A 21,481-nucleotide genomic window follows, 5' to 3' on the forward strand; every position below is an offset into this window, starting at 1 on the left:
CTACCGCAATTAAACTTCCTGGAATCTTCTGTAATCCACTTTCTTACTGTCTTGCAAAGTTCTGCATATTCCACTTTTGATTTAGGGTCATTCTTCTTAATCTGAAATTCTCTCCGGTCTTTCATAAGTTTCTTTGTTTCTTCTGTTATTTTCTTCACCGGTTTGATTTCTTTTTCTCCAGTGACTTCTTTTGCTACTTCTTTCAGGTTAGTGGTTAAAGTTTTGTTCATCGTGGTGACATCTTGTTCATCCTCAGTGGCGTTACATAGCAAATCAAATCGGATCTTCAGCTCTTACTGGAATTTATATCGATGGTCTTGAAGCTTTACCATATCAATGACAGTTTTTCTATTTTTGATAAGTTTCGCTCTTTCCGTTCTAGTGTTAAGCCTTATTCTACATTCTACATCTAACTAGTCGATAATCACTTCCTATATTGAATTTGTTGAGAACACTGCTGTCTTGGATCATATTCTTCTTATTAGATAGGATGTAGTCTATCTCACTAGTTGTTCCAGTTGGGCTTCTCCAGGTCCACTTTCTTTGGGGTTTCTTCTTAAAAAATGAATTCATGATGCATAACTGTTTGCTCTCTGCAAATTCGACGAGTCTGTTTCCTCTGTCGTTTCGTACACCGTAACCATGACTTCCAACTGAGCTTTCACCATTTCTTCTCTCTCCAATTCTGGCATTAAAGTCACCCATTACTATTTTGATATGATGGTTGCCTTTATTATGCAGCTCGTCTAGTTCTTCATAAACGTCTTCTACTTCTTCCTCAGAATAGCTTGTTGTTGGTGCACAGACTTGTATAATCTATATCCTGTATCTGCTTGATATTTGCATGACCAGCTTTGCAACTCTATCAGATGTACTATCTATCTCAACGATGTGATTTTTCCACTTTTTATGAATGAGAAATCCTACTCTACTGGTTCTTCCATTATCAGTTCCTCTGTAGTGAAATACATATCCACTGGCAAGTTCGGTTTTCTCCGCTCCTTTTCTCCTTATTTCACAGACGCCTAAGATGTCCCAATTTATTCTTTCCAGTTTTTCTTCCAACTCCTGCAAATGATTTTCTGAAGAAAGAGATTGTCCGTTATACGTGGCCAAGGTCATCATCTTATGGCAGTCTGGTTCAACCCAAAGATTCTTAGCACCCTCTGTCTTCATGTCTTGCTGGTTGCTGCCGTAACCAGGGACACTAAGACTGCTGGGGACTGAGGGCCTTAGTTTATTGACAGAGTTCATATTTCTTTTTAGAGGGTTTTTGGCCGTAATCCTCCAATGCTGGGCAGTGCGGGTTGGAGGAAGCCCATCCACCTCCTGTTCACCACGTGTTAAACATGGCTACTTAGAGGCTGCACCACGAGAAGGTGCGGATTGGACTTTAAGCCTCTACTCCTAGTCGATTCCTCATAATGAAGCAATTAAAGGGTCTTCTCCTAGTTAGCAAGTAAAGACTATTCAACAGCCCAGTATTTAAATTACATTATGATAATTATAATATTTATCTGATCGTTTGAATTTTCTTTTTTGCATGAAATAATTTTTTTTTCTGCGGTTTGTGCAATTCTTCATTGCCCATCCTTCAGCAATTTAGCAATTTCAGCAGTAATTAGCTACTTGCATTTAAGGCAATAAGTTGCATTTAAATCAATAAATTGCTTTTTGTGACTAAATTTAGTGATATATATACTCTGTATTTATCGCATCCCATAGGATCACAATTCTTGACACGATGGTATATGTTAAACCCAAGTATGGAGGTATAATAACTTTTATTTGAGCCCATATGGATATTACTAAAATAAATTGCAAAGGTTGAATAATTTTTCATTCAGTTAGAATTAAGTTTTGTTAGAATCAATTTTACCAAGTCTGTTTGAGAACCACTTACTCCATCATCGCACACCATAGGTTGAGAAACATTGGTTTAGACTAGTTGGAACATATATCAGCCGAAAAATTCATGAAAAAAAGTTTCTAGTATGTTTTCTGGACTTGCCCATGTCCATAGGAAAAACATTAAAATTAAAAGCAAGAAAATTAAATTTTATGTTACTTTAAAAATGGGTGATTAAAAAAAATTAATTTAAGAGCTGAAATGTGTGAAACTTTTGTTTTGCAAATTAAATTTGGAATCCCACACCTTCAAGGAAAAAAAATAAAGTGCTTTAATGTACAAAAAATATTATTTTCTAATTAATAAAACATTTCCAATATGTTCCTAATTGGAGAACATTGACCGTTAAAAGCTTCAGTGTGATGTTTAGTGGTTGACATCATTAGGAGATGTATGTAAGTCTAGAGTTTTACTGTTTGATCCAATATTTGCATTTATCATTGCGTTATATTATATTTTGTGCAGTTTCCCCCAAGGCTGTACACATACTGAAACATCCTGATTGGAGTAAAAGCATATAAAGGGAAGAGAAAAAAGTTGCAGTGACAGAAAAAGTGGTATTACCACATACAAAAAAGTATTGCATTTTCAGGTATGGTTTTAAACCTAAAGCTAATGAAAAAGGAGATATGACAGAAAGACAGAGAATGACATTAAAAAATAGAGTGAAAAGAAAAAAGAAAAAACATACAAAACAGTGTCTAAACAAGAATGGGTGTGATGATAACCTCACAGAAAAAAAGAGAGAGAGAGAGAGAAGTGATCAATCAGCAGTTAGTGGAGAAAAAAATAGGCTTGTGTGGTCATGTCTACTAGGATAGTTTACCTCTGCACTATGTTTACAGCCTAAAAAGGTTACAGACCATTACACATAATTTACAGTTACAGTTTAGATGTTCTCAATCTTTAAAAAAGTTTTAATCTTCATCAATTCCGCAATGAAGAAGCTATCAAAATTTCATTCAAATCTTTAATGTTGTATTAAAATCTATCATTTTAGGATCCATCGAAGGATGATGGGGGAGCTTATAAATGTCACATGATTAATGAACATGGTGAACTCAATGCCAACTTGAACCTCAATATAGAAGGTCAGTAGAACACTATCTTTTCAATTTTCACATCTGAAAAGATTTTTTTCTTTTGTGCTTAGAAGTGTAGTGAAACCTCACTACAATGATATTCAATTTTATGATAAATTCTTCAACAACAATATTTTTTTCAAATCATGTTTGGAATTGCCTTCAATTTGGTGTTCCTCTCTATACAATCATATAATTTGCTATGATGAATCCCTCTATAATGCTGCAAGAGATTTTCAAATGACTACAACAATATTTTTTATATATCTTGCCCAAATATACTAATACAGATGCAAGGCCACAACAGGAAAAATGCCCACCAAGGTGGCTTAGAAAAAGATGCCCATAACAACTATGGATGTCATATATTTCTAAAATAAAGCAACCCAATTCAAAATGCAATTACAAAAACTACAGACTATATATATGATAAAATATGGCAACAATGCCCATAAAAAATATTTACGGTTGTCATTTCTGAGCATGGATAGCTTCTCAATTTGCCCCAATAAGTTTATCATACTTCTTTTTAAACATATGAATTGTGTTTTAATTTACTACCCCTGGGAGTAAGCTATTCCATTCTGACATGGCTTTACTGGTTGCGGTTCTCCTTAATGTCCCATACAGAGACCCAATACAATGTGGTAATAGACACCATAACTCTCGTCCCCGGAGCAGTCACCAAACTCTGGGTATTTCCACAGAATAATATCTTTCTTCATTCTTACATGACCTACAACTCATGTTGAACCACTTGGTGCTAGAGCAATGGGCAAAATTTGCCTAAGCTCTTCCCCTATGGGACGCCAAATGATGATGATGATGATGATGAAGCTATTCCATTTATTAACAACCCTATTAGAGAAAAATTCCCTGCGACACCACAACCTACAATTGTCTCTTGTCAAAGCAGTTGATTGACAGCATATTAATAATTCATGGTCCATTCCATTGAAAATTTTGAACACTTCGATCATATCACCCCTACACCTGCATTCTTCCGATGTAAACATATTCAAAAAATGAAGTCTCTCTTCATAATTCAATCCATGTGCCAACAAAAACATGCCTCTCTAAACCCCTTTAACCAAGTTTATGTCCCTCTAAAGGTTTTTACCAAAACCTTACAGCATATTCCAGTCCATTATGAATTAAGCTTCGGAAAAGCGGAAGAATGACTTCAGAAGAATGCAAAGAGACCTTTTTGAAAATGAAACTGAGCATTCTATTCGATTTTTGAACACCACTGAACAACGTTCTGAAAACCTGAGCCGCTCATTAATTAGACTTCACAAATAGGTGACTGTAGTTGCATCACCAAAATCACCTTCTATATATATTTAAAATCGTCCTCTGTTTTATTCTTCTGAGGGCATCTAATACATCAGTATTTTGCACCGCCTGATCATCAAAAGTATAATAAAATTATTAGATTATTTCTTTATCAGTCATTTACCAAAGTGTAATGCGATAAACTCTTTTTTTTTTTTTTCCTTTGCTGCTGTGCAGTTGGGTGGGCCATGATTCACTATGGATTTTGGGGATTCACCAGCGATATATCTCTGAATCTGATATCTTTATGAACATTGAGAAAACATAGATACTCTACATATTACTAAATATAGCAGAGAGAGCAAGGGGAAAAAGAGAAAAAAATCAAATTTTGTTCATAGAGTTATCAATGAAATGTCATGATAATGGTAGAGAAAGCTCTAAATTTTTTTTTCTAGCTATTCCAGGATTATCTTGCTCTCATAAGGAAGGTGGTTCAATGCTCTATTCTTATAGGTATTGTGTATGATTTCTAAATTGAGAGAAAACATTTTTCCATTAGTTACTGGTTTTATTGTTTCAGCTGAACAAGCACCTGCATCAGGAGAAGCGCCTACATTTGTAGAAAAGCCAAAAATCATTCCAGAGGATGGAGGGAACAGAATAGTGATGGAATGTAAAGTTAGAGCATCCCCAAAACCTGATATTAGATGGTTCTGTGATGGGCAAGATGTTAAAGAAAGTTCCAGAATTAAGCAAACAGTAAAACAAGAAAAGAATGTTTATACCATTAAACTTGAATTAAAGGTTTGTAACATTTCCTTATGAAAAATCTATAGAGAGAAATGATTTCTCGTCCTATAAAACTTATTTTTATTCCAATGTCATTTTTATTTTTGTAAATACAGCCACTCCCAGACTTATGAATGTTCAATTTACAAACTTTAAAGTTGCAAACTGCAATAATAGGCAATTCTAGCCAAGTTGATCTTGACAATATTTGACAAAAATGTTTCAACTAAACCTGTCTCACTCCTCCCCTTTAGTCGCGACTCTCATGACAGAATCATCTGTATTTAAGGGATATAAAATTTATCTGTGGACCACATATATGCAATGTACATTTCATGAAAGATGGCTGTAGCAACAACAGGAAATGATAAAAAAAAGCATAATGGAGAGTTCTGCATGTCATTCGTAATTCAGCATGTGGATGAGACAAAGTGATTTATCATTTCATGAAAAATATTTGAAAGGAAGTACTCAAATGATATGTGAAGGCCTTAAGGAAGAGGGCGAATTTTTCCAAAGGTAATTATATTGATGAATATTGAAAAGGAGTTCAATTTAGAATCTGAAAATGGTGGAAATAGTTTCTCTTATTTATTGAAGCTTGAGATAGAGAGTAAAATAATGGCTTTAGAGTTAAGGAGTTGCCAAATTAGTCAAAGAATGAAAATTTGAGGTGGGAAACTATGGAGTTGTAGGTCTAAAAATCTTTCCACTTAAAAATTTAGCTTTGTCTTCAAGTAAAATTTGTGGAGAGCAGCAGATGATTTAAAAAATTTCTGAAAATGTAGTCTGATAAAGATTTCAGAAAGGGTAGAAAAATATACAAGAAGACATTGCATGTTATGAACAAATCAACAGCATGAACAAAAAGAATGCACATACTTTTCAGCCTTGATTGTAGGAATTATAAAAAAATAGACATTAAAATAAAGTACAAAATTTTGTAACTCACCTTGCATCATAACTTTAATAAGCAATTCAACTTCATATAAGCAAACTTTTTCTTTCGGTATATTCTACCTCGAATTTCAGCCCGAAAGTTCCATTCTAAATGAGATACCTTATTCAAAAGAAAGCGCTACTTACTTGACACTAACTACCATGCTGCTGAATAAATTTGTGTAGTTACACAGTTCCATTCTACAGATTACCCTCTCACATGTGAGCCAACGCCATAAATGAAAACATAAAAAAAATATTGACTGTCCTATCAGGAGATTTTTTTCTTATGGTAGTATTCAGAGGATTAATATTTTTTATTTGCAGTAGATATAAATTCAACAGTCAGAAAGACTAGTGTGGATCCACAGAATTTGTAAAATTATGCCAACATCTTTAAAATATATTTGTTAATCCCTCTGACATCTATGGTGCAAATACTTTTTTACACTAATTAAAGATATATTTAAAAAAAAGTTTTTTTATATATAATGTGTCTGTTAATTTAGAATACTGAGAATGAAATCATTTATTTTCTCAGAACTTAGAAGTAACTGATGCTGGTTTATACAAATGCAATGTTAAGAACTCTGCAGGTGAAAGTAATGCCAATCTTACTCTCAATATTGAATGTGAGTATGGATTTTATCTAAATTGTTATTGTATACAGTTGGATCTGCTTATAATGAGCCTGCTTTTTGAAAGAGTCTAAATTTAATGATCAAATTCATATTTTTTTCTGGTACAATGGTATATTTGCTTGTATAGTAATTCTGTTGCTTACAGCAAGCAGATTTTTCACAGTCACATGAAATTAATAAGGATTTAAATGGGAAAACTTGGAAAAAAGAGAGAATGAAAAGTTCGTAAATGCATGGACAACTAGAAAATTTTTTGTTTTTTTTACTGCCCTGGTAATGTGGATGGAGATAGTGCAGGCCATTTTATAAGAAATTTAAACTGCTGGGGCACTTGAAAAAAAGGAGTAAGCTCCAGTGTGTTCCGTACAAATGACACAGCAGGCAAAAATTTCAAATTTTAATAAAATTATTAATTATTAAACTCATTAATTAATTAGAACTCCCTCTGTGTTAATGCATAACATATGCAAAACAGGGAGGGTGGAGATGTACAAACTTGAAAAAAAACAAAGTAAGAAATCTATCGTAAGTTTATAGAGCGAGCTGCAATCAAAAATTATGCACAATGAGGATAATGACACATTGTGTTGACATTGATTCAAAACAATATAAAAAAACATATGCGAGGTAGGAAGTTATTGCATATACAAAAGTATGCAAGGTGAAATTATATAGAACAGGAGTGTAAAGTGTAAAACATGTGCAAAAATAGGTACATTAAGGTACATAAAAAATGCACTAAATAGGCAAAAACAAGAGTGTGTGGGCATGATCGGAGAGGGTTGTGTGGTGCTGGCATTGATTAAAAACAATATAAAAAACATATGCGAGCTAGAAAATTATTGCAAGTACAAAAGGAAGCAAGATGACATTATATTGCATATGCAGAAAAATTATAATGTTTTTCAAAAAAGAGGTTCATCTCTTTATCAAAAACAACTAGAAACCAGACTTAAAACAACCATAATTAATTTTAATCATTATTTGGATGACCATACATCTCATATTTCCCGGCACATTCCTGTATTTTCACGTATTTAATAATAGACTACTAGTACACAAAAAAAATTTTTGAACTAGGCAAACAACTAGCAACTAGATGGATATTTTTTCCATCCAAATGGCCAAGAAAAAGGCCTGGTCTAGTTGTAAAATAACTAAGTTATCAACACTGTTCTAGCTTGAGCAGGCAGTAAAGAAACACATACGAACACTCAAACTTTAGAATGGAAAATAAAAACAAGAAAAAAATTCTACTTTTTTTCCGATGTTAAAATGTAGATGTTGATTTCTATCTTTTTTCAGTTATAACACAAAAACAATCCAAAATGAACACATCAAGAGATGAAAAACAAATATTTAATTTAAAAAACAAATCTGAAGCTAAAAGTAAAAGTCCACATTTGCAAATAATAAATTCCCGGTTATAATCATCTCAAATCTCATCTTACGTAACACAGCTCCGGCTAAAAAGGCATTGACATATGATACCCCAGGTTTTGATCAGTATTTTTTTATGGTTTGTTATTACTGTATGGCCCCGCTTGAGAGTGACCATTGGCTAGCTTCATCACAAAGAGATACCAACACATCTCCCAAAGACAGACGCCATACCATTCTCCCCTTCCCCCACCTCTCTAATTTTTACAAACATTTGAAATTCAATAGTGACGGAATCCCTCTTAAAGTATTGTATACTTACAGAGTGGGATTCAGTCTACATAGAAACACTCATAAAACCACAATACAGTGGAACACTCGTTAATACGACTCTCTTTATATTACTTTTACTCTTTTACTCATTCATTATACACATTTGGCTTCAGTCGCAGTTTATTACTATACATATTAATGTTAAAATATTTAATTTATTAGATGCACAACATCAATTAAACTGCATTTTCATTTCAACTGGAACCCAGAAACTCTGTAAAAGTTTTATTTCTGTCAATAGGATTTCAATTTTTTTTGTAGGTAGCAAAAGACGTCACTGAAATGAATATTTTTACGAATATTATTGCCAGAAAAGCCATAATTTTTAGTATGATTTTATAAACAGATGCATAAACATTCAGCAAGCTGATGACCCCTTTAAAGTGGGCTCTAAAATAGTTTGTTTATTGTAAGTTTTTGAGAAATACGGGAACACAGCGAACCATAAACAAAATAATTTACATTTGTTGAAAGGCAACTATACTAGATGTACAGACCATAGTTCTTCTTCACATACTACATGTTCCTACTGAGTTTTTTCCATTGTGTTAGCGCTTTGTTTCCCAGTGTTATTCCTGAAGCATTTGCAACTGGTCTGCTGGTGAGAAACAAGTACAATATATGAGTTCGTTCTTTCATTTCCAGTAGAATTTTCTTTGGTTGTGGTATCTTGCTTGCTAGCTGGCTGCATGGAATCAACTTTTCTTAATTTCTGAAGAAAAAAGAAAAGAAAAGCCTCCCTCCCCTTCTCTCTTGAACGTAAAATGAAAATTTCGACAAAAAAATCTGGATCTATGAATGAATGAAACTTGTGAAGAAATTAAATATGCAAGTTACTTTTGGAAACGGTTGCAAAAACAAAAATATAATGAAAATAAATCTGTAAATATAAACAGTATTGTTCACAGAAAATCTTATAAATTTGTTTTTAATTCTCTTCTTTTTTTGTCATTTGTAAAATAATCGTAAGAATCCTGAAGAGAGAGAGAGAGATTAAAGTAAAGGAGCAAAGTCATCATTGGATTAAATTTATCAAAAAATCATAATCTCATGACCTTGTTTTGTTTTCTTCATATTCAGATAACTTTTAAGCATAATCTGAAAGTTAAATAAAAGTTATGGGAGAATCATTGCTAAATAAAAACTATGTCGTAATTCTGTCTGTCGAAAGTCATATAAACGGGATTCTCTCTCTCCACTGTATTTTTTTTCTTCATTCCCCTTTCTTCGGATCTGGAGACCACCCGATGTCCGAATTTGAATGGTTTTGTGCTACTACACTGCTATTTATCTATCTATATTGCTCTAAAATAGAATGTTTTAACCCCAGTATCTGATGATAACCCGGTAACTTTAGATCCTTTCTACTCCCAGGGTCATATAACTAAATCATTTTCACTTTAATGAGCATCTGAAAAAAAAATCAATCAATGGTCATATCCTTCGCCTCTGCCATCCTCTATCTGTTCTTCATCTGACTTTTTATGAGAGCAAAAGACCTATTCCAGAGAAGTCGGTCCCTGTAAAACTTATCTTTTCAGTTGAACTTTCCTTTTCCTTCTTGAATCTTGAAAAAAAAAAAGACCAGTCATAAAAAATTGGCCTCGCAAATGGCGAAATCTTTTGTGAAAGTTTTTTCTTTGACTGCCTTCATATTCGTAAGGTTTGAAGTTGAAGCTGCCTCAGGAAAACAAGAAAAGGGCTTTGCCAAACCAAGTGGTCATTTTTTATCTTCACTGGCATGGCAAATACAAAGGCTAGTGGGGCAAAATCCCCAACAGTTAACATGTAAAAAAAAGATTTGAGATAATGCACTTTGACAAGGGATGACTGTCAATCAAATGCTTCAGTGAAAGACCTATCGGGCTAGTTTTCCCTTCTACTTACAAAATCCTTCTAGTTTTGCTGTCAATGTTCAGAAAGTTCAACACTTTGCCTGAAGGGGGTAGAGGAATGAGTATCGGAAATGAAGATAAACTTACCAATCATAGAATTTTAAAAAATGACTAATTCAGCCCTTGATCAACTTGTAATACAGACATAGAGAATCCATGATTATATATATGAGAATCATCATGGTATTTTTTGCTTTTCTGTGTTCTTTATTATTTGAGGAAAAAAATGCTCAAAAGCAAAGTTTTAACTATTGAAGATAAAATAAAAAATCATAAAGGTGCTAGAAGAAAAGTGAAAAAAAATGTTTTATCCATCAAATATCAATATAATATTATTTATGCTTTCTATAATTAATTTTGCACTTAATTTCCAAAAATTTCTTTTTTTTTTTTTGCTTGAAAACAGATTTTACGAGTGACTAGATCTAATGAGCACTTGTGCTGGAAATGAATTCCTCTTTATAAGTGGGTCTAACTGAGTATGTTACTGTAAAAGTGATAAATCCAGTGATTATTTTCATTATCACTGGCAGTTTTAATAAGTTTGATAAATTTTGTTCATATATTGCAAATTTATCACATTTGTTGGTTATTATGCATGACTCCCAGCTTGATTTGGTAAATATTATCAATGAAGTACTCAAATTTGCTGAACATTATGCAACTTTGGTTATGAATAATGAATTCGATCGGTATTGCTGGTTATGTTTGCACATGGTAATAAATGTAAAGAAAGAGACATTACAAGATAGATAACAATTTTTATGTTTTTATATACTTCACACTTATTTTAATTTAACTTTTATGGTAAAATATGCGTAGTGCACGCATCAGCTATGGGGGAAACCAACCAGTGGTTAAATTATGATGATTTTTCCATATTTGTCGAACTTGCTAACCTCATTTGTAAATCATGCATAATTGCAGGTAAAAGGAATAAATGTGGTCAAATTCATTGAAATTATTGAGACAATTGGTAGTTATACATAACTGCCAGCAGGGCCGGCCAAATCTGCGAAAATTTACTTGCCCGAAAAATATTACTAAACATTATATATATGTATATATATTACTGGATTTACTTATTTAATTAGAAAAATCATTTCTCTTGGTTTAAAAGAATGCACCAAATAGCCTCATGTAGTAGTTATTCACATAATTTCTCTTAAATGAAAATAATTCATATAGGATTCACAAATTTTTTATATAAATCATCTGAATCTGCCTTATTACTACTGTGACTGTTGATATGATAAAAACCAGCACAGTTTTCCAATCTTATTCGTCTTTCAGCCTTTGTCAGATTTTTTTTCCTATTGCCCCGTCCCCATTTTAAGACATCCCATTAGATTCAGTGTCAAATTTATGAATTTTTGGACTCATAAAATGAATGTGGTCACCAATCAGAAATCCAAGATCAGTCAATTATAATTTTTCATACTGTTGTTGTCTGGAAAAAAGTTAGTATGTTACTGTTCACTTCGCTCATAAAATCATGGCCTATTTACATTCCAGGACCAGACATGGGCGAGTGCAAGGGTCTCAGCAGAACTAGGCTGCAAAATATTCAGGGCCATAAGCATATAAAATAAAAAAAAATCTTCTCCCCCGGTAATGAAAACATATTTCAATTGGAAAAAGTATCCAAATTGTATTTGTAATTGTATTTATCACAAAAATGAGAAACTTTGCCTGGTTTTAATTTATACAAAAATTGTCACGTTTTTAAGACAAATAAATTCAATTGGTACGAAGGTTATTTCCTCCATGACTCCTTCGTGTGAATTCTGACCACGAGGTCCTGATGACGGCTCTCCATTGAAGAGCCGAAACGCGTCAACCATTCAACCAATTGAATTTATTTGTCGTAAAAACGTGACAATTTTTGTATAAATTGTATTTATATAACATAGAAACTAGGACTGGTACAATTAATCCATTAAACGGGTCGGTTAATCAATCAATTGTCAATCGCAGTTAAAAATTTTAGTTGAGTTAATCGACTCTGTCAATTTGATTAAAAGTTTTATTAAAAATTTTTGAATTAACTTGATTTGTTTGAAAAACTGATTAGGTATGTCATATCAATCATGTTTATTACAGAACATTTTGGATAAGTGACTAAATTAAATATTTGAATCAATATTTGGACCGAATTTGATTCATCGAAAACTGATGATTTTATTTTCAAATTGAGTGTGGTTGGAGTTTTAGACGACAAGGCCAAAATTTATTGTCTCCACTGTGAACAGTAGTTTTTCATATTCTTGAAATCATCAGCTCATTTCCTCACAAGTAGGTACCATTTGAGAGGAGTTTCTAGAAAAACAATCAACAGTATAATCGAAAGTAGTTTGGAAATCTGTGAATAATAACAAAAAATAACCAATTCGATCCAAGTGAAGAAATTATAAGTTTTGGCAATTATTATGTTCAGAATATTAAATTGCTTGAATCGGGCAGCCTTAATTTTTTCACCTATTCCTATATATGTTTACCTCTACCGAATAGGTGAGTGAAATGAATAAATTATATTTTTATAGCTTCTATTAATATTATATGTTCACAAAAAGATGACCTAATAGGAACTCATACTCGCCTTATTACACACACATACAGTTATTGACGTGAGTCGCAAAATGATTTATCTCAGCCTTGTGGTAATTTCAGTAACATAAAAATTAGTCTTCCAATGCCTTTATTTCTGTCGAACGTACAATATATATACTGAAAACTGGTTGTATGAAGAGATGTTGGTGTTTAAGAACAGAAAATTAAAAAGAAGAGATTTGGGAGAAACATTAGCATCACCGATAATAATAATAAAAACACAAGGGGTTTTAATTTTTGTTTTTTTTTACGTGCTGGCATTAGACATTTGGTTGAAAAAAATGTGCCCTTTAGAATTTTTACATTCCCCTAGCATGTAAGACAATAGATTTGTCCAGCCCTGATAGCTGGCAGGGCTTGACAAATTACAAAAAGATCTAGACTCTGAACATTTTTTTTTCACAAAAAACAGGTAAAAAATAGTATTTCTTTAGACTTTTCCAGGACACGGTTATCATCTTTGTTATTGATAAATATGCTGATGTAAATTCCAAACATTGTCTTCATGCTCCAATTTAATAACTTCACATAGAAAATTTTAACCTTCAATATTAATATCTTAGTCACCATGGCAACCTGGCACCTGGAATTTCTCCAGCTCTGAATACATATATATAAAGTCTATTCATTTATTGTTATCCAATATCAAATTCTTAAACTGTTAATCTTATATGTATACATACCTTGGCTGATGAAGATAAATATTTCCAGAATCATACACATTGATACTCATAACATACTTTTTCGTGTCGGTTTTTAATGGAGATAATGATATTCAATATACGGGTGTTGCATGGGGTAATAAAATCCTCAACGATATTCAAGTGGAAGACATGGAGCTCCTGAATCTTCTAAAAAATGTATGTGCAAGCAAGGCACCAGGACCAGATGATATCTATCCCAGGGTCCTCAGGGAATGTGCTAATGAATTGTTGGGGCCAGTCGCACATATATATATAGGAGCAGTTTTGCTGAGGGTATCATCCCAAGGGATTGGAAACTTGCTAATGTTCTTCCGATATTTAAGAAGGGTAGTAGAGAATCTGTGTCCAATTATCGTCAAGTGAGTTTGACGAATTCGAAAATTTTGGAAATTATCATCAAAAGGCAGTTTGTGAAGTGGATAGATGAGAATAATGTAGTGTCAGAAAATCAGCATGGGTCTAACCTCCTTTGCTTCTATGATCACGTGACTAAGGCTTTGGGTAAGAGCAAGAATGTAGATGTTGTTTCCCTTGATTTTCAGAAGGCATTCGATTGGGTCCAACATGGTAAACTCTTGAAGCGTTTACACCAGACTGGAATTGGAGGTAACTTGCTGAATTGGATAGAATCATGGTTAAGAGATAAGTTGCAACAAGTTATGGTGAACGGGGAATTCTCTGGTTGGACAGACGTCACAAGTGGAGTTCCTCAAGGAAGTGTCCTTGGCCCCATACTTTTTTCACTTTTTATCGATAAACTCCATCAGGGTATCGATGGGATTACTAGCAAATTCGCAGATGATGTGAAGCTAATGGGGGTAATCGGGAATGAAAGCGATAGGGAGTTGCTCCAGATCAACTTAAACAGGATTGCAGCATGGGCAAATGAATGGAGCATGACGTTTAGTGTAGATAAGTGCATGGTCGCTCATTTTTGTTTGAACAACCCACGGTTCTCTTACAAGTTGAATGGTGTCATTATACCGGATGCAACTAGGGTCACCGATTTGAGAATTCTCATTGATGAGCGGCTTAGGTTTTCTGAATATTGTTCATCTGTGGTCAAAAAAGCAAATAGAATGCTTGGTCTCATTTTCAAAAAGGTCTCTTCGCGTTCTCTTAAATTAATTTTTCCGCGGCTTAGTTCGTCCTGGGCTGGAATATGCTGTAAGGTTTTGCAGACCATACCTACAGTGGGACGTAGACTTGGCTGAAGGGGTGCAGAGAAGAGCTACACATGTCCTTATTGGCACACGGGACTTATGAAGAGAGATTTCATTTTCTGAATATGTTTATATTGGATGAACGTAGGTGTCGAGGAGATATGATCAAATGTTCTAAATTTTCAACGGGATGGATAAGATGGACCATGAACCTTCAGTACACCGCCAAACGACTGCTTTTACAAGGGGACACCAGTATCGATTGGTGAGGGACAATGCAAGATTATGATGTCGCAGGGAATTTTTCTCTAATAGGGTTGTTAATAAATGGAATAGCTTACCCCCAGAGGTAGTAAATTGTAACACAATTGTCACATTTAAAAAGAAATACGATAAACATGTTGGGGTAAATTGAGAAGCTATCCATTCTTAGATTAAGACAACCATAAGTATTCTTTATGGGCATTGTATAATATTTTATCATGTGTATATATTATTTATAATTTGTGTTAATTGTATTTTTAATTGGGTTGCTGTATTTTTGAAATTTATGACATCCATATTTTTATGGGCATCTTTTTCTCAGCCACCTCGTTGGGCATTTTGCCTGTTGTGGCTTTGTATTTGTATTTATATATTTCCCATAGGTTTCCATGGGAAATTGTTTAGTTCATTCCAAGAACAGTCCAAAATGTTAGGGCAATTTTTTTTATAAGACACAAAGACAAGCACTGTGAAAAAGACAAAAACTGACCAAAGGCTGTAATGAACAGCTAGAGTCATGCATTGGAAGCACAACCCCCCCCCCTTTTTATCCTAATCTTTCATTTCATATGAAATGGATAAAATGCTTCTTGGAAAGAGACAGAGGTATACCTGGAAAGAGAGAGAGAGAGATTCATTGACAGACGTAAATTAATCAGGCTTGAATGATGGTAATTCTGACTACGATTGCATGGTAATTCAGCTCCCAATGCTGCTGTGTAAAATGAGTGTGTGCATCTACACTGCTCAAAACAATTAGGGGAGCACATGGTTTTAACAAAATTACGCAAAGGTGTATACCGATAAGTAACATAAAATGAATCATCCATAATTTAAAGCCTAGCAGGAAACGGAAGAAGACAACTTCATATGCAAATCAAAGTTCATGACGTCAAAAACCAGAAAAAGGAGATAAGGGCAGAAATCGGGATGTTGCAGAAACGTCTGTTTTACTGCCGTAACTGTGAAATTTGATTGCGCAGTATTTTTTTTTTGAGACAAGGTGACTTGAGGATGTCTCAACAACGTGATTTACCAGAATCCATGGCATGGCGTGTTATAGGCAGGCTGGAATCCAGACAAACACAACGTAGTGTCGCGGACGCTGTTGGAGTCGCCAGAAGTGTTGTTGCAAGGCTGTGGAATCGATTCCAGGAAACAGGAAATGTTAGACGTCGACCAGGGCAAGGTCGGCCACACGCCACTACAGCAACTGATGACCGGTATATACGGTTAACAGCCCGTCGAAACAGAACAGAGAATGCTACGCAGCTGCAAAGACGGTTGCTCTTGGCAACAAGACGAAGGGTGTCCAGCCAAACAGTACGTAATCTGCTTCATGAGGGAGGGCTCTATGCACGTAGGCCAATGGTCTGCATTTCGTTGACCCCATGCCACCGTGCGGCCCGAAGAAGATGGGCTGCTGAACATCGAGATTGGGAGCAACATGATTGGAGCCAAGTGCTGTTTACAGACGAGTCCCGATTCAGTCTGGAGTGTGACACCCGACGTGTTCTGGTATGGAGGGACAGGGCCACTCGAAATAACCCTGCATTCGTTCGTAAAAGGTCACAATACAGACGAGCTGGTTGGATGGTATGGGGTGGAATCAGCATAGGCAGACGTACGGACCTGCATATCATTCGGAGTGGCACTTTGACGGCCCGAAGGTATGCAGACGAGATACTGCGACCCCATGTCATCCCTTACGCTGGAGCCATTGGAGATTCCTTTGTTTTCCAGGATGATAATGCCCGACCACATAGAGCTCGTCTGGTGGAGAACATGCTTGAAGCTGAAACAATACATGGTATGGAATGGCCAGCATGCTCTCCTGACCTGAATCCAATCGAGCATGTTTGGGACATGCTTGGACGACGCATTGCTGCACGACCAAGGCCGCCTGTTACTGTCCGAGACTTGCAGATTGCACTTCTTGAGGAGTGGAACAGTATTCCCCAAAGTCTGATCGATAACCTCATCGCATCCATGGCAAACAGGTGTGCAGCAGTCTTAGCTGTTCAAGGAGACCACACGCCCTATTAAAACTCATGCATCATGTCTAAACAGTACTTTTTTTTATCGTTTACATGTAACCAAATTGTTGCCCTAAATCATCTTTTCATGTTTTTTTCATATTTTCAAAGAATTAAAGCTTAATTCCAAATTTTTTTACATCTTTTTTCTGTATTGTGCATTGATACGCATGTACTATCCACTGTATGCCAATACGTGGCTGTCTCGCACGGTTTTCTTCACTTTTTTGCTTGCTCCCCTACTTGTTTTGAGCAGTGTACATCAAATATAATGGTTGTTAGCAGAGGTAGAAATAGTGTGAAAAAAATCTCTGTTAGCCAAAAATTCTTAAGCCGAAATATCACTGCACTTCCAATTGTAGAAATTTTTCAAATATAATAATACATCCTCTTACAAGCCATTAAAATAAATGAAAAATATTTAATTTTCAAAAAAAATTGGAGTACGTTGTGTTGGGACATATGCCCACAAATTTTAACAGGAATACATATGTGAACATTTCAAAGAAAGTGGTTTCAATTAGCTGTGCACTTTTTAATATCACAATATTACTTTTGTTCCAGTTTGGGGGAAATATATGGGGAAGACAAGCCACCCAGAGTAGAACCCTCTGGAAGTATACTTCATATACTTCATCAAATTCTGCCAAAAACTGATCACCTAACGTTTGAGCATTAAATTCTTTATAAACTTAGTTGCGCTTATGGTTTACTTACTGGTAATATTTCTTGATTTCAGTGGCACCTGTTATTAAAGAAAAACCAAAGATAATAAAAAAAGAAGTAAATAAAACTGTTGTGATCGAATGCAGAGTGATGTCTGTTTCAAAACCGACTTGTTCATGGTACAAGGAAAGTACAGTTATTAAAGAAGATTCAAAACATTCAATTCGTATTCATGAAGTTTCTAAGGGCGAATTTGCTGTAGCTTTAGAAATTGATAAGCCATCTTCAGTTGATGCAGGACATTACAAATTGATGGCAAAAAATGAAAAGGGTGAGATAAGTTCCACTGCAGTTGAAGTTGATATTGAAGGTAAGTATTATTATTGTACATACAGATAGTTTTTTATTCTATAGTTTTGCTTTACCTTTGAAAAAATGTAATTTCATTGAAAGTTTTTTCATTTATTTATAATTTATGATTTACTTTGTGTCAATGTTTTGTCCAACTGGTTTTGTTTCACTAGTTTCTCCTTTTTTTCACTGAGCTAATTTACTGTTAATTAATTATACATTTATATACTATATTATTGTTAATTAATTATACATTTTTCTGTCACTTTTCTTTGTTATAAATGAGTTTCTGAGAAATAAAATTCTGGCTCAAAAAAGTTTATCATGAATAAATGTTAAGGTCACAACACTTTAATTGTTCAAGGAGGTATATGAAAAAGATTATCCTCTCAATAAATATAGATGTCCATAATACTTGCACACAGCAAACAGATTAATAAAGCAACCAACTAAAAGAACTTAGAAATAAACAACAATATACACTACCTTTAAAAAATATGGACACCATTGAAAGAAGATAGCTTCTGGATTTTCTCTATTGTGAATATCATATACATTTATATGTGTATATATATATATATATATTAGAATCCCATTTTATCATATATTTTTTTTAATTTACAACAACAGAAGGTAAGCTATTTCATGTATTTACAACGCTGTTATAAAAAATGTATGCCACCACGTGAAATGATAAAACTGAAATCATCCCTAATTAACTGGTACTAGCATAAAAATAGAATAATAAGGTTTCAATAGTCTAGTTGATGTTATAACAAAGTTTAGTTAATGTTCAAGTTCATTATACTGCATTATTTATACATTGTTACATGTTTTTCTACAGAAAAGAAAGATGAGGAAAAAAAAGAAGAAAAGGTAGAGAAGAAAGAAAAAAAGGTTGAGAAGAAAGAAGAAAAGGTTGAGAAGAAAGAAGATAAGGTTGAGAAGAAGGAAGAAAAGGTTGAGAAAAAGGAAGAAAGGGTTGAGAAGAAAGAGGAAAAACAAGTGAGTAAAAAAGAAGAATCAAAAGTAGAAAAGAAAATGGAGAAAAAAGAAGAAATAAAAATGGAAAAAAAAGAAGAAATGAAAATGGAAAAAAAAGAAGAAATAAAAATGGAAAAAAAAGAGGAAGTTAGAGTTCAGAAAAAAGAGGAGATAAAGGTTGAAAAAAAGGAAAGTCTAAAAGTAGAAAAAAAGGTGAGTTTAATCAAGTATTGTTGAAGAAATATTGCATGGTATACAGTAGGACCCACTTATAAAAAGCCATCATACAAATACAACGCCACAACAGGCAAAATGCCCAATGAGGTGGCTGAGAAAAAGATGCCCATAAAAATATGGATGTCATATATTTCAAAAATATAGCAACCCAATTAAAAATGTAATTAACAAAAATTGTAAACAATATATACACATGATAAAATATTATACAATGCCCGTAAAGAATACTTATGGTTGTCTTATTCTAAGTATGGATAGCTTCTCGATTTACCTCAACATGTTTATTGTATTTGTTTTTAAACATGTCAATTGTGTTACAATTTAATTTAGTAATTTATTTAATTTAGTTTTTTAATATTACAATTTATCATTTAGTTAGATTTTAAATATAACATGCAAAATAATGCAGTTTGGTAAAATGCTAATTGTGTGGCAATTTTGTTGCTTTTAACAAAAGGTTTTTCATGGTATCTCAGATTTAATCAAGAACTAAAAGGGGGAAAATAAAAAGTAAATGCAATGAGAAACCACAAAATTGTTTGGGTTTCTTTTACCGCGTGTATAATACTCTTCATGAGGGAGAAATGTCAGACAAATGGTTTAACAAAATACATACAGCCCCTTAAAGTTTATTGTTGATGAGTAGGCATGGGCAGAGAAACGAGAGGGGGGGTGATGCCCTCCCCCAGCATCAAAATGTGGAGTTGACTGATCTAATGTATATATGAATTGACATTATCATCATCGTGCCCCCCTCCAGACTTCCAAGTCTATCTCCGCCTATGTGAGTAGGAACTCATACTTCTTCTGGAAGGGAGAGATGAACATGTAGAAAAAATGATGATCCACACCAATCAACTGACCAATCAGAATTTTGAAAAATGGCTCATTCATCTCTACTAACCGAACAATACAAACTCCACGTGTTGAAGATCATTACTAGAATTTTTTCTTTCTTGTGTTTTTTTAGGGGGGGGGGGTTCTAAAGAAAACATTTTCAAATGAAAAGTTTCTAGAAAATATGAATTTTTGTTTTCTATTATTTTTTTCAATTTTATTCAATTTTTATTCCAGTTCAAGAAATGTCATAAGATTCTATCTATAATACAGTATTAGTTTTAGTCAAATATTGATATAATTGATTTTATATGTATGGGCAGATGTATGGGGGAAGGGGGGCTTTCCCCCTTCTAGCATTAATGGTTGAGTCAACTGATATAATGTAATTCATATATATAAAATGACATCATCATCATCATGGCCCCCCCCCCAATCTTTCTACCTTTCTAGTTTATATCCGCCTCTAGTTATATGCAGGCTGTCCCAAATTATTTGCACAGCAGATATCTCTGCAACCGTTGACTTCAGAAACATTGAGTTATATAAAGTTTTCAAATGACATGCAATGCATTAAAATCTCACAATTTGTTTGAGGGGTCATATACGTAAAAAATGAAGAAATTACATTTTTATGCAGTTCCTATGTGCTAAAAATTCTAATCAGTGAAATGTAAATGTAGCTCTGAGAAGTCATTCACAAAAAATTGCATATCTTTAAATGCCAGGTTAATGGAGATATTTGACTTTGAAATTTTCAGCATTTTTGGCTAACGGTTGAGGGTGTGGTTCATGAATTGCAAAACGTAAATTATACATATAAATTCAAAATTGTAAAAATTCTGTAATTGTTATTTATTGTGAATAAAAAAAAATCAAAATGGTTCAGTTCATTTTATCTGTCTGAAGCCCCTAAAAATTTCAACTTTTGAGCCAATGAAAACTTGCTAATTCACAAAAAAAAACAAAAAAACACAGTGACTTTATATATTTAATAGCTCGATAAATACTTCATTTAAAAATATTAAATTTTTCGCGAATGACATTTCAAAGCGGGATTTGCCCCACTAGCCTTTCTATTTGCCATTTTCTTGTTTTGTTGGAGCAGTTTCAACTTCAAACTCTACTAATATGATGGGAGTCAAAGAAAAAACACAAACATAAAGTTTTCGCCATTTGCGAGGCCGATTATTTATGATCAATTTTCTTTAATGACCTTTTATGACCAATAACTGGAATGTATAAGCCGCTCCATTATTAAATTAATTAATAATTTTGTTATTAAACGAAATAAGAAGTTTGTAAGCAGTTTGTTAATCAAGAAATCTGCTGTTGGAACCGATAGTTCAAATAATGATCACAAATTTAATTTTTTCATGGTAC

At 33.7% G+C, this 21,481-nt stretch overlaps 1 protein-coding gene across 4 annotated transcripts in view; it reads left to right on the forward strand.

Annotated features, from left to right (window-relative positions):
• The window catches only part of LOC149065606 (twitchin-like), an 834,903-nt gene that overhangs the window by 120,229 nt on the left and 693,193 nt on the right, over positions 1 to 21,481 (forward strand). For all 4 annotated transcript variants that reach the window (XM_089253452.1, XM_089253454.1, XM_089253453.1 and 1 more), the window contains 5 exons: positions 2,910 to 3,000; positions 4,850 to 5,073; positions 6,539 to 6,629; positions 17,763 to 18,059; positions 18,885 to 19,237. In XM_089253452.1, coding sequence (XP_089109578.1) covers positions 2,910 to 3,000; positions 4,850 to 5,073; positions 6,539 to 6,629; positions 17,763 to 18,059; positions 18,885 to 19,237 — 1,056 coding nt within the window. The remainder of the gene's footprint in view (positions 1 to 2,909; positions 3,001 to 4,849; positions 5,074 to 6,538; positions 6,630 to 17,762; positions 18,060 to 18,884; positions 19,238 to 21,481) is intronic.

This window comes from Pholcus phalangioides, unplaced genomic scaffold (genome assembly GCF_987345545.1).
Source record: "Pholcus phalangioides strain wild (caught in Gottingen) unplaced genomic scaffold, Ppha-v1.0 ptg000039l_1, whole genome shotgun sequence".
Taxonomy (NCBI): Eukaryota; Metazoa; Arthropoda; class Arachnida; order Araneae; family Pholcidae; genus Pholcus; species Pholcus phalangioides.